This window comes from Nannobrachium achirus (genome assembly GCF_963921795.1).
Source record: "Nannobrachium achirus genome assembly, chromosome: 4".
NCBI lineage: Eukaryota > Metazoa > Chordata > Actinopteri > Myctophiformes > Myctophidae > Nannobrachium > Nannobrachium achirus.
The window spans coordinates 58615033-58628549 of record NC_137813.1 but is presented as its reverse complement, the minus strand read 5'-3'; the positions used below and the strand labels follow the sequence as shown (position 1 = coordinate 58628549).

The 13517-nt window shown below is 41.1% G+C and overlaps 1 protein-coding gene across 2 annotated transcripts in view; it reads right to left on the bottom strand.

Annotated features, from left to right (window-relative positions):
- The window catches only part of scpep1 (serine carboxypeptidase 1), a 50103-nt gene that overhangs the window by 25521 nt on the left and 11065 nt on the right, over positions 1-13517 (bottom strand). The window contains exons 10-13 of one of the 2 annotated variants that reach the window (XM_080724332.1): positions 12053-12166; positions 9395-9532; positions 2722-2885; positions 1235-1402 (exon numbers count right to left, since the gene is read on the bottom strand). In XM_080724332.1, the coding sequence (XP_080580458.1) occupies positions 1340-1402; positions 2722-2885; positions 9395-9532; positions 12053-12166 (479 nt within the window). In that variant the 3' untranslated portion in view covers positions 1235-1339. Of the gene's footprint in view, positions 1-1234; positions 1403-2721; positions 2886-9394; positions 9533-12052; positions 12167-13517 lie in introns of those variants that run through there. The other variant, XM_080724331.1, reaches the window with a different exon arrangement.

Here is a 13517-nt window from a genome sequence, read left to right as displayed (position 1 = left end):
CTACACCAATCAGCACACTTGTGTTGGTCCTCAACACGGCCGCTGTAGGACTACAAATGCAACCTATGAATATTCTTAATTAGTATCCCATTTTACATAACTTTGTAATCATTTAAAAAAGGTGCTATTTGGGGGCCCCTGTTGGTTCAACCAGTTTATGTGGTCACCGCTTACTGTACATGAAATTATTTTGGGGGGTCCCCAGATGATTAACTTAATGTGCAACATTGTTTTCTCACTCAACAGTAAACAAACCAACATAAAATGTAAGTGCATAGAGGGCAGAAATTGTGAAAATAGCGTTGCGAGGCGTTGTGAGCATGGCGTTGTGAACCATGTTTCACAAAATGTAAGTGTCAGGGTACGGGGTCCCCACCAATCAAACTGTTATCTCTGCCAGGAGATGAAGGGTGAAGGGCCTCTTTAGCCTGGTCTATAATCCATCCATGTGGGCCTGGGCCCGACAGGGAGCCATTCAGTTGAAGGACACCTTCCTCCCTTTCTAGAAGAGTGTTGCAATCTTACCAACGGAATCAGGGTTTGTACCAGCCTGAGGAAGCGCTGTATGAGTTGTCTCAGAGAGAAAGAAAAGAAGCCCAGTCTGCAGACTCTGGCTGTTCAATGGCACCACATAGCATGGCTTTAAAGTCCTGCAGTGTTCTCTGTTGCTCACATGTTACAACAATGGACTGAAAGACTGCTCACAACCAACAGCCAGACTTGTACAGTACAACTTGTAACCAGAACAGAATGTGAGGTTCCATAATGGAATCATATTTGAACTGGGAAGAACCCCAGACTTTGTTCCACTGATATAGTGAAAACAGGCAAATAAGCTCAGGCTTTGTGAGCTTGTATTTTCACAATATTTGCCTAATATTTACATATTTGATAATTTGGCATTAAAAAGTCAAATCAAATTGGATCTTTAGAAATGTGCAGATACCCTGTATAGTATACACCTATACTGTATGTTTGTTTACCGTCGAGTGAGAAAACAATATTGCACATTAAGCTAATCATCGGGGGACCCCTGCCATAAAGAAGACATTGATGAAGGCTTACTATATTGCTCCATATTGACTTAATTTAATTAAAACAGTCATCATTTCCTGACAAAATTCCCTGTCAACTTCTTTTACAATGAGCACGAATATGCATTTTATCTCAAACAAAAAAGGCCAGCAGCATTTACAAAAAAGAAATTACTTTATTGTTCAAACAGCAACGATTTAAAAAGATGCGATTAAACGTGACAATTTGGTTGATCGGAGTGCTGATAACGTGTCCATTTGTGATTGTCAAGGCATTCCAGCTGCCATCCGGGGGACGTGAGAGATCAGGCCCGCTGGGTCACCATCCTCAGCATCTGTAAAGCCATGGGTCCCTGGTCTGACGGTATCTGTCAAAAGCAAATCAGCAAAAAACATTAACCAAATCTGGATGAGTGGTGCAGTAAACACATCTAATGTGCCATTTTTTCAACATGAACAAAATGTGAAGGTTTCTTTTTTTCTATATTAACTCTATCCGTGCCAGAGGCAAAAATGGCTCCAAGGTCCATGCGCCAAGATTTTGTATGTTTTTCTTTACTGTTGAATGAGGCCCCCCTCATTCAAAAATAATTTTGTCAATCGGACAAAATGGTTCCAGAGCTAGAGCTGAATGAATACAAAAAAAAAGTGTCCACCAGCTAGAATGAGCATTTTCTCAAGCAGCCACACGAGGGAGCCAACACACAGAGAAAAGCATCTCTCTGATCTCAGGTCATTTTGACATCTTTTCAAAATCTTTTTGATCTAAATGGCACACAGGGCCCTTTGAAAAATGATGTTCAAGTTAATCTGTTAGGGGAAGTACAGGGGTAATAGGAGGTTGTGCCAATTCTTGGCTTGTTGGCATGTTGCCCTGAGGAGTCTTACTAGCCCATTTAGGCCTAGAATTATTGAATGCTTTAACCAGTGAAAAATAGCAGATATACAAGCTCACAGCGCGGCACCGAGTGCCGCGCTGCGAGCTTGTAGATCTGCTATTTTTGAAAAAAGTCGTGAAAATGTGTGCAAATCTTTGAATATAATGTATTTTCAAAGCGAACGTTTGCAACTCAAATTTTGCTTCTGGGTGGTCCCTGGAACTAGATATTTTGAAATGGGAGTCCGTGGCCAAATAAATATCTTTTTGGGGGTCCTTCACGTGAAAAGGTTTGAGCACCACTGACATAGTAGTCTCTCAAGAACAGACTGACTGAGCTCCAGTTAAGTGAAAAGGACCTTTTCTTTGACGATGGCTGGCCAGATTGCTGACATAGAAACATAGGTTTTTTTCAAAAATCTTTTTCAAAAGACACTTATAGAATCGGGTCAAAATTCTAATTTTCACGATTTTTCAAAAATAGCAGATCTACAAGCTCGCAGCGCGCTGTGAGCTTGTAGATCTGCTATTTGTCGGGCGCCCGCTGGCCTGTTGGTCAAGGCGCATACCACATACTAGGCTATGATGCCTGCTGGCGTCGCCGGTTCGATTCCCGATCCGGACGACCTTTGCCACATGTCATTCCCCATCTCTCTCCCCATTTCCTGTCAGTCTACTGTCCTATCAATAAAGGCATAAAAAAGCCAAAAAAAAAAAAAAAATCTGCTATTTGTTTATATTTAAAGCATAAAATATTGCGTCATAATGTGTTCAGGGCCTAAATGGGCTAGTACAGAATCTATGGTTTACCATGTGTCCTGCTTTGAGGATCCAGTAGAAGGAGAAGTTGTGGTAGGTCTTGCAGAAGGCTCCGGTCAGGCCCGGGGAGGCGGGGTCATCCAGGGCCGTCCATCTCAGCTTGCTAAAGGCTGGTAGCCCCGCCCACTTCAGCCGCTTGACCCACAGCTCCTGACCTGAGAGGATAGAGGGAGCGTCACAGTGCATTCAACGCATACTCTGGTGTTTCTCAAACATTCACATTTCAAGGTCTCCCCTTTAACTCTGACAGTGTACAAATGGAACCAAATGAACCCGTTATGAACCCTAATGGGTTCATTTGGTTCCATTTGTACACCGTCAGAGTTAAAGACTTGCATGGGTCAATTTAGACCCCCCTTAAAAAGGAACCCACAGAGTCCCTGGAATCCATTTTGAGAACCACTGTTCTACTCTATTGCATCCTGATTAAAACAGGGGTTTTCAAACTTTTTTTTTTGACTCGGGGCAACCCCTTTTTTTAGAATCTTAATTGGAGAAATATCCGTTTCCATTCAAAACTGACTGAAAATAACTTTAGACTTGACGTTTAACCACTTGAACCCCAGCATCACTATTCTGGGTGGGAAGGTTCACCAAAGAATAGTAGGTCTACAAGCTCACAAGGCATCGTGAGCTTGTAGATCTGCCATTTTTGATGAAGAGTGTTGACCGCAGATGGAAAAATAACTCATCAAGTACAGTGCAAATCAGGTCTGTTTTACTAAGCATAGTGAAGTGATACTGATGAATTCCAAATGTTATCAGATTATTCTGAGGCACCCTTGGACTGTGGCATCCCTGGATTAAGAGTGATAGTCATGGTCATGTCAATGCCTTTGGTCCAATTATATAATGTCATAAGTGGGATGTGGCATAAGTTTGAAGTACTTTTAAGTACACAGAAGCATACTTGGTAATAGGGATGGTACGTTACGCGATATCACCGTTTATCGTGATCAAAAACACTCACGATAATCGTATCGTGGCGATTACATTTATCTTCCTCCGTCATGCACTGGGATCAATTCACCTTTTATTAGCCGAGCTGTATATCCGGTACCACTTGAACCCTCTATAATTGGTAAAAGGTACTTATAATATATGTACTTGATACATCTTTTTTTCACTCTATCAAATGTCTTTGCCAAAAAATAGCCGATTTACATCGCGTCGCGACACGTTGTGAGCTTGTAGATCTGCTATTTTTTGGCAAATGTTCCGCCCGAAGATAATGGATTTTGATTATCGCGATAATATCATAAACCGTGATTTCTTTTGTCACAATAATCGTGATATGACATTTTCATATCGTCCCATCCCTACTTGGTAAGACAGGGGCAGTTCAATATGTTAAGTCTGCGACGTTTGTTTTAATGTGGATGATTATGTACATCGTTACTAATCCCAATTCTGTAACGCTGAGGTTTTCCCACATGCAGAAACATTTCAGGCATTTCAGGCACTTCTCTTAAATAGTCAGTAAGAGTGCTGAATTGAGTAGTTCAGCCCCAAAATGACTTTCTATCGATTACTCACCCCATGGAGACTTGAGTTCAATAATATTCTTTTAGTTTTTGTCGCATTCCTACGCTGATAATTTGATTATAATAAATGTTTCCCCATTGATTCCGGATGGAGACACAAATGCATGCGTGGGTCTCCATCCAGAATCAATGGTCTTAACTTCCAAGTAATTCTGATGTTTATTTTATTTTTCAGATTAATTGACTTATCTATGACAGACGGTCCATATCTCTTCCCATGATCTGTGAAGAAGGATCATTTTTCGTGAGTACGAGGATTCAAGTCACATGAGTTCCTATATCATTTTTGTTAATATTTACAGCTGTCTTGTCACAACATACAACTCTCTTATTTTGATAAGATCTCATAGCCTCGTCCTGGAAATGTTAAATACGGAAATGTCATATTGGTTATAAAACCTTACTGAAATGATGAGGACAGAGGTCCTACCTTACTGTTGTGGAGTAAAAAAAAAAGTCCACCCTGGCTGGGACATATCGCGAAGGTCATAGGTCAAGCAAGGGAATGGACCATGACTGCTCCACCACACTAATCAAAATTTCAAAAAATTCTACATTCGTCAATCTCAGGTGATGACTTCACCAAATAAATCAAAACTTCTAAAGAAAAAAAAATATATATCCTTCTCTTTCATTAAATGCACTCTTTGTAGTGCACCCCACCAAACCCAGGTGAGGCTGTGAAGAAACTTTGGAAAGATTCTAAATTTAGTGATAAAGTTTGTCATGGTGCGACAGGACAATGTATTTGTTATTGATGGATAAAAGATTTCCTTTTCCTATCAATATATTTTAAGGAACGTGTGATTTTCTCCTCACTCTCATAAAAATATTCTAACTCATGTTAACTAAACTTAAACAGGCCCCAAATTAAACAGGCCTATTTGAGAAAATATCCTTGGCTCCCCCCTAATGAAACATTTTGTTAATTATTTGTTTTAGGAATACTGATTCCAAATTATACAGTCCTGTAATTATGATATTCTGATTTAAATACCTTTGGAAATATACAGTTCTTTTGACTCTCCTCTTTAAAAACTATCGAAATGTTTTTGACTTAAATTGTTCAATTATTATGTTCTGTTTCAAATACTTTTAAAAAGTCTGCCCCTTTTCACAGCATTCCTTTGACACTTTAACTCCTTCAAGTCTTGTCTAGGGGGGGATTTGATGGATAAGGATTGATTGATATCAATATAAAATTACATTTTAGTGTTAGACAACACTTTCAGTTTTAAAAGTGTCAAGGTTATTTTGTTTTGATCTGATAACTAATCCATTGTGACGAGATGTCTCCACTCCAGGTCTGTACAAAGATGTTGACCAGGGAAATGATATCTCAATAAATGTCAGACTGCCCAGGACACAGGATAACAAAATGATATTGCCAAACATACTATCTGGCCTTACGACTGGGGCCAACAACATGAAAACATCTGATATCTATTGTTATGTTCTATATTGTTATTTTCTATTGGCCAATGAAAGTCTTCTATGCTGTGTACACTCAACTATATATGTGAAATTATTATGCTTTGTACTGAGAGATACTATGGGTGAAAATGCTCTATACTGTACTTGTACAGTACAATTTAAACTCTGACTATATTTTCAATACAACTAACAGAAAACCCACTTGCACTGGTGTGGACTCCTTTTATTGTGTGAGACTAACTGTGATTTTATTCTGTGGGTAGAAGCTGAGTCTTCTTGTGAAAGGACAACAATTCTAAAGGAATTACAAATATGGGAATTAATCACATTTCCATCATTCCATTTGCTAGCCTTCTTGTGTCGCAACAATTCACACATGTTGCTGCTGTGTTCTCACCTTGTTATAGGTAGACCTATGGAAATGTTTTGTTGTCTTCAAACACACTTTGGGTGTGTTGTGAACATACTCATGAACTCCATTGCTTTTTGAAGCATACATTTCACACTGGGAGGCGTTATAAGTGGGCTCCAACTGTGACCAAATATGGATATTCTATGACAGCACACTAAATGACATCATATTACTGACATCATAGATAAGATTTAATAAGTCTGTCTTACAGAGCAAGGTGGTGGAAGTATAATTTAAACCAGTTTTGTTGCTGATGTCAAATGTTGCACTGTACAGTGAAGCTGCGAGCGTCCCCAAATATCGCCTATGATGTTGCTGTATCGGTGGGACACAAAGTGTACGCATTTGGAGGTTACGAATTTAAGCCTAGCAGACCAAGAAGAGAAGATCAGATCAAAGTGTACATCTTCAACACAGTGTCTCTGAGATGGAGGACGTTGCCCTCAGTGACGACTACAACAGGAGAACGACCCCCTGAGGTTCCCTGTAGTCGCCTTTTTCACACAGCTGTGCTCATTGAAGATGTCGCCTACATCTGGGGAGGAGCTATTGATGGAAGGAATGGTATGTATGACTATTGCAACAACATTCTTTATGCATTTGATGTCGATGCCCTCAGATGGATCATGACTAGGGTTTCTGGGACCGTTCCAGAGGGGAGAAAACACCACTCTGCTTGTGTCTTGGGGAAAGTCATGTACATTCATGGAGGTACGACCCGCCATGACCATGACACTAATGACATCTACAAGCTGGACACCACCACGATGGTCTGGTCCTTCATTAACACCAGAGGCACTCCACCTCCTGCTTCAGCAGGTCACTCTGCCACCATCTTCGGGACAAAGATGTTTGTATCTTGTGGCTGGTGTGGCTGGGAGGACCGGGAAGACATAGGCATCTGTAACAACATCAGAGTGTTTGACACGGAGACCGACTGCTGGATGGACACGCCTCTTGCACAGCATCTTGCAGAAGAACGCTGTGATCATTCAGCCTTTGCCTACAATGGAGAGCTGTACATATTTGGTGGTTCGAACTGCAAAGATATGTGGAAATTCAGTCCAGAGACCTTCTCCTGGAAGAAAGTTAAGCCCAAGGTGAATGACTCATTTTGGAGGACAGAGGGTTGCTGTTGCATGGTAGGAAGTTGTGTCTTCATCTTTGGAGGATATTATTATAAAGGAGAACCCGGCACATACACACTTATCGATGACCTGTACATCCTAGACTTGAGTCCTAGTCTTAAGACGCTATGCAAGCTAGCAGTTATTCAGTACGATCTGGAGCAGTCAGAACTCCCACACGACATCAGGTGGGAACTGGCAGCCATGACTTATGGACAAGGCCCATCACGAACGTTCTTACGAAGAAATTTGTTCTTAGACCCCTTTAAGAAGTTTTTTAAGAAGATTTGGCATTCACCATTGTTTTCTTAGCTGTGATTTGTTCTTATGTTAAGAAAAAATCTACGCACACTGTAGAGCACTCTTAGGGTGGCCTTTTAGTTCTTAAGTGTGACATGCTGTGCTAAAATAATTTATTCTTTAAGTTTCATCAATTCTACAGTTGTATAATATTATGATTTAAATCATCAAAATATTTGTATCATATATTTAGAGCAGTGGTTCTCAAAGTGTGGTTTGGGGACCCCCAGCGGTCCTGGGGGTCCACAGTAAAACAAGGAAGAGTTGTACTATTTTAACCCAGTTTTAAAATTTGTTTGAAAATAGCTGATCTACAAGCTCACAAACAAACGCATTACCATTACAGACCATTTTGAGCTTGTAGATCGGATATTTTTTAAACACTTTGATAAATCTTGAAAAATCTTCCCAGGCAGAAAATATTTTCAGGTGGTGGTCTACAGAATGCATGTTAATTTGGGGGTCCTTGACATGAAAATGTTTAGAACCACTGGTTTACTGACTAGTTTTCAACAGGTCTGAAAATTCCCCCCCCCCCCACACACCCCCCCCCCATAACCCAACTCCTTACACCCTCACCCCATATCTCAACAGCCGCCACACGCCCTTCCTACCTGAAAGCCCCCCTTGCACCATGCACCATATCCCAACCACCACACCCCTACTTCCACCCCATTACAGGCAAGCAGCTGCTAACTTAAAAGCCTCTCTACACCCACCTACCAGCTTTCAGTAATAAAATGTTTTATATCCACAACTAATGCCATTTCCAAACATGAAATATGGATAACATTCTAATTTCAGCAATTTTACATTGATGTCTATAGTGAAATAATAAAATACACTCATTCATTAAATACAAATAATTAGCTGTTCACTTCAGAAGTACCTCCACATAAGTATTATTTTTTTTATGTTTGGAGTCTAGTGTTCCACCATCTTTACACTTTAGTTAGGCTATTCTTGCCTTCATTCTCTCAACTTTATTTCTGTGAGTGATTTCTTGTTAGTTCTGTGTACAGCAATCAAACACAGGTGCGACTGCAGAGTGTCATGAAGTCGTGCTTTATATGGGGATTTGTGGGTGGCTCCCTATGGTAATAGGGATGCAAATTAGTATGTGGGGCGTCTACCTATGATAATTAGGATTACCTGGCACACCCCTTCAAGTTACGAGGATTGGCATTCATCATGATAAGAACAGAGTTAAGAACAATTTTGCCTTCCTAAGAACGTTTCATGAATTTGACTGGACTTCACTTAGGAATTCACTTAGGAAGAAATTTAAGAACAAGTTAAGAAGAAAGTTAAGAACTTATTGGTGAATGAGGCCCATTGGTCCTACAAAGAGTCTCCTCAAAGTTTTGGCTTAGGAATGCGATAAAAACAACCAAAAATAAGTAATCAATAGAAAGAAAGTCATGTTGGGGGTGAACTACTCCTTTAAGGTGCTTCCTGTTCTCCAAAAGGTTGAACTATATTCTGGACAAACTCTTTGTTGAATATTAAACGTTTACAGATTACACTCCAGGTTCAGGCTTTACCTAAAGTATTTGCACAGTCACCAATATAAAACACTGCCAACCACGTTTGACTGCAATCAACAACACAGCTGGAGATTCATCTTTGACCAAATGGACTGCTTGGCTACCTTGGCGTGGCACACCTTACTACAGCGTTTCTCATACTTTCACATTTCAAGGTCTCCCCTTAACTCTGACAGTGTACACAAGGAACCAAATGAACCCGTCAGGGTTCATTTGGTTCCATTTGTACACTGTCAGAGTTACAGACTTGTATGGGTCAATTTAGTTGTTAGTTGAACATAGAAACGCGAGATGCAATACCCATGGTGTCCACGATGAGATCCAGCTGGCCGTTGTAGACGGTCACGTTGACCCCGGCGTCCAGCAAACGATCAACGATGTCTATGACGGGACGCATGAAGTCTCCGGCCATGTTGCTGAACACCTCCTCTGCCTGGGCTACACACACACACACACAGAGGAGGGGGGGGGGGGGGGTTAGTATGACAATATTGGTACAAGTACGAGGAAGCAAGGTATGACAATGTTAAAGTCCAGTGGAAATTGAATTTCCAGAGCATACAACTTTCGTATTGTGACACATTTCGGTGTGAAACAGACGGTGGGAGGTAGGGCTGTCACGATTATGACATTTTACACGACGATTAATTGTCACTCAAATAATTGCGATTAAAGATTTAATTGTGTTTCCGTCGTTGACAATTACATTCCTGTTTGTCTCGTGGGCTTTGAAGATGGACATGGCAGGTATGACACATAACCTAAAGGTACAAAGAAATTACTGACATATTTGACAACTTTATACTTGAAAAAGAACATTGATAGTGGAAATAGCCGATCTACAAGCTCACAACGACGCGACGCGCTGTGAGTTTGTAGACCGGCCATTTCCACCATTTTTGAAATGGTTTGAGAATATGAACATTTTTCAACAACGATTATGACAAAATAATTGCGATTAGACGATCATGTAATCATTGTGACGGCCCTATTGGGAGGAATCTCCCCCACCTCCCTTTTTTTATTTTATGTGCCAGCGATTGAGGATAGGACCGGCAGACGATAACACACGCCAGTACCGAAGACATAGCACTGGCTTTGATCTACCTCCGTACATTACACACATGAGTACGGAGCGACCACATGCATGTCCAAGAAATGGAGGGGCGTTTGGGAGGCATTCTGAATTGAAACTAGGGGTGGGCGATATGGTGATAATTATCGTGGAGACGATACAATGTCTCCACGATATGCCTTTTCAGAGATATCGTATATATCGTGATACAATTGAGGGAGCCTTGTAAAAAATCCTGTTCAATCGTTAATACAGAGATTCATTGCAGAATTCAATTTAAACCTGCATTTGTCTAAATCAGTAGTTCTCAAACTTTAAAATGTCAAGGTCTCCACTTAACTCCGACAGTATACAAATGAAACCAAATGGACCCGTAAGGGTACATTTGGTTTCATTTGTATACTGTCAGAGTTACTTACTTGTAAAGTTCAATTTAGACCTCCCAAAAGGAGGGTCTAGTTTTTGTCAATTAACTTGAAAAATAACCATCAAAACCAACGTGAAAAAGAATCGTGATAAAATCGTGTATCGTGATACAGCTTGGGAAAATATCGTGATATTGTATTTTTCCATATCGCCCACCCCTAATTGAAACGCTGGAAAGTGGGCATGTTATAACGAACAGAACTACAATGCCAAGTTGAAGACATGATTGATGGGTGAATGCCATGATATTATCGGTTGGTTCAAGCCTACATGTCGTCGTTGTCGGGTGAAAACCTTGTATGTCCAAAACCGATTGTTTTGCATTTATCATTTAAAAAAATGATTTAAACTAGTGAAAACAGCCGATCTACTGTGCTTGTAGATCTGCTGTTTTCACTACTTTTGTGCGACGGCCTTGTATGATGAAGCAGGGCTTTGCTTTGCGAAAGAACGCACAAATTTGAAACTTGGATACAAGGTTTCCACCCGACAACAACGATATGCATGTGTTGTGTTTTACAGGGGGGGCCCGGGGCATACATAGTTAAAATGGGTGCACACGAATGAGAGCGGGCGTGAATTTCAAACCGAGAAAGAACTGAGAAACCAACTGCTCTACGATTACACAAATTCAGAATACTTTCTGCATAATATAATACACACAGTGCTCCATATACTATCTGCATTTCGTCACTGTCAGGCGGACACCTGTGTCCCACTTGGAAAGGCCACTAGAGGTGGCTGCTAAACTGGTCATTGAAAACAATGACAATAAATGGTATTTGCAATCAAAGGGTCAGGGTGAGGTAAGGATATGCTTTGTGTTTTACGACCGTTTTTCTGATGATATCTTCTGCTGTGTTCTGTCTGTATTTCAATGTTATGAGTTAAAAAAAAAAAGGATCTCAATTGACACAAGCCATTCTTGGGTGCATCCTTTTAGTTGACCGTGTACCAGTGAACTGTACTGTCAAGAACCTGCACCTTTAAATGGATCCAATGTAGTCGTTTAATCACAAGCTCTTGCTAATACTTTTCATTGGGTCAATATTTATCCACAGACACTTTATCTCTAAAGTATGTCATCAACACACACACACACACACACACACACACACACACACACACACACACACACACACACACACACACACACACACACACACACACACACACACACACACACACACACACACACACACACACACACACACACACACACACACACACACACACACACACACACACACACACACACACACACACACACACACACACACACACACACACACACACACACACACACACACACACACAGTTTCTGCAACTAGATAAGATACACACTGCTTCATACTGTATACTATCTGGATATCACATACAAACTGCTTTATATGTACTGTCTGTACCATCTGCATATAAAAGAGAAAGAAGACAGGATAAGAGACAAGGCTTCGTACCTCCCCAGGTCACGTTACGGGGGATGACGCCCAGCTTCTTCCTGATTGGCCCGTTCATCAGCTGTGCCAGGGACTCGCGGTGCAGAGGGCGGATGTGGCGGCGGACGAGCAGAGCTGCTCCAGCACGTGACAACAACGGAAAGCAGAAGAGACGAGTTACACACGGTCAACACACGTCAGTTCATGTTCAAACCCACTTCCCCATTTTACATGCATTGGTGTTAGGGCATTAAAGGACAACTCCGCCCTAAATCACTTCTAGGCTCATTTTCCTACTTATATTGATCCATAAAGACTGTCCGTGGGGTCTATTAGGCAGAAATGCCCTTGTTGTCCAGTTTCCCCAGCGGAACCCAGCAGCTCTCATAGCATAGAGTGGAGCCTATAAGCCTATCGCTTTTACACTATTTGTTGTGGTCAAAAGTGTTTTTATTTTTCATGAATGTGTTACTAGTTTCATTACAAACACATCCATGTCATCGTTGTCCCACACAAGCCATCACACTCTGCTAAACAGAGGTTATGCTTTTATGTGTTTTGCCAAGTCCCGGAAAAGATGCCCTGTGATTGGCCAGTGCAGTCACTTTGATTGGCACTTGTGCTGAATGATCACCCCAAAACATTATTTATGAGATTGCGGTGGCTTGTGTGGGACAACCAAGGCATGGATGTGTTTGTAATGACAACTAGAACCACATTCATGAAGAAAAAAAAAATCACTTTTGAACACAACAAATACTGTAAAAGCGATAGGCTTATAGGCTCCACTCTATGCTATGAGAGCCGCTGCATTCTGAAGGGGAAACTGGACAACAAGGGCATTTCTGCCTAATAGACCCCATGGACAGTCTTTTTGGATCAATATAAGTAGGAAAATGAGCCTAGAAGTGATTTAGGGCGGAGTTGTCCTTTGAGGCCTAGAATTATTGAATGCTTTAACCAGTGAAAAATAGCAGATATACAAGCTCACAGCGCGGCACCGAGTGCCACGCTGCGAGCTTGTAGATCTGCTATTTTTGAAAAAGTCGTAAAAATGTGTGCAAATCTTCGAATATACAGTATTTTCCGGACTATAAGGCGCACCGGACTATAAGGCGCACTGTCAATGAATGGTCTATTTTCTAACTGTTTTCATATATAAGGCGCACCTGACTATAAGGCGCACATAATAGACGCTACCATTGTGTAGCGCTACCATTGTGTAGCATCCAACAGATGGAGCTGTGCTAAAGGGAATGTCAATGTCAATGAATGATCCATATATAAGGCGCACTGGACTATAAGGCGCACTGTAGTTTTTTGAGAAAATTAAAGGCTTTTAAGTGCGCCTTATAGTCCGGAAAATACGGTATGTATTTTCAAAGCGAACGTCTGCGACTCAAATTCTGCTTCTGGGTGGTCCCTGGAACTAGATATGTTGAATGGGGGTCCGTGGCCAAATAAATATCATTTTGGGGGTCCTTCA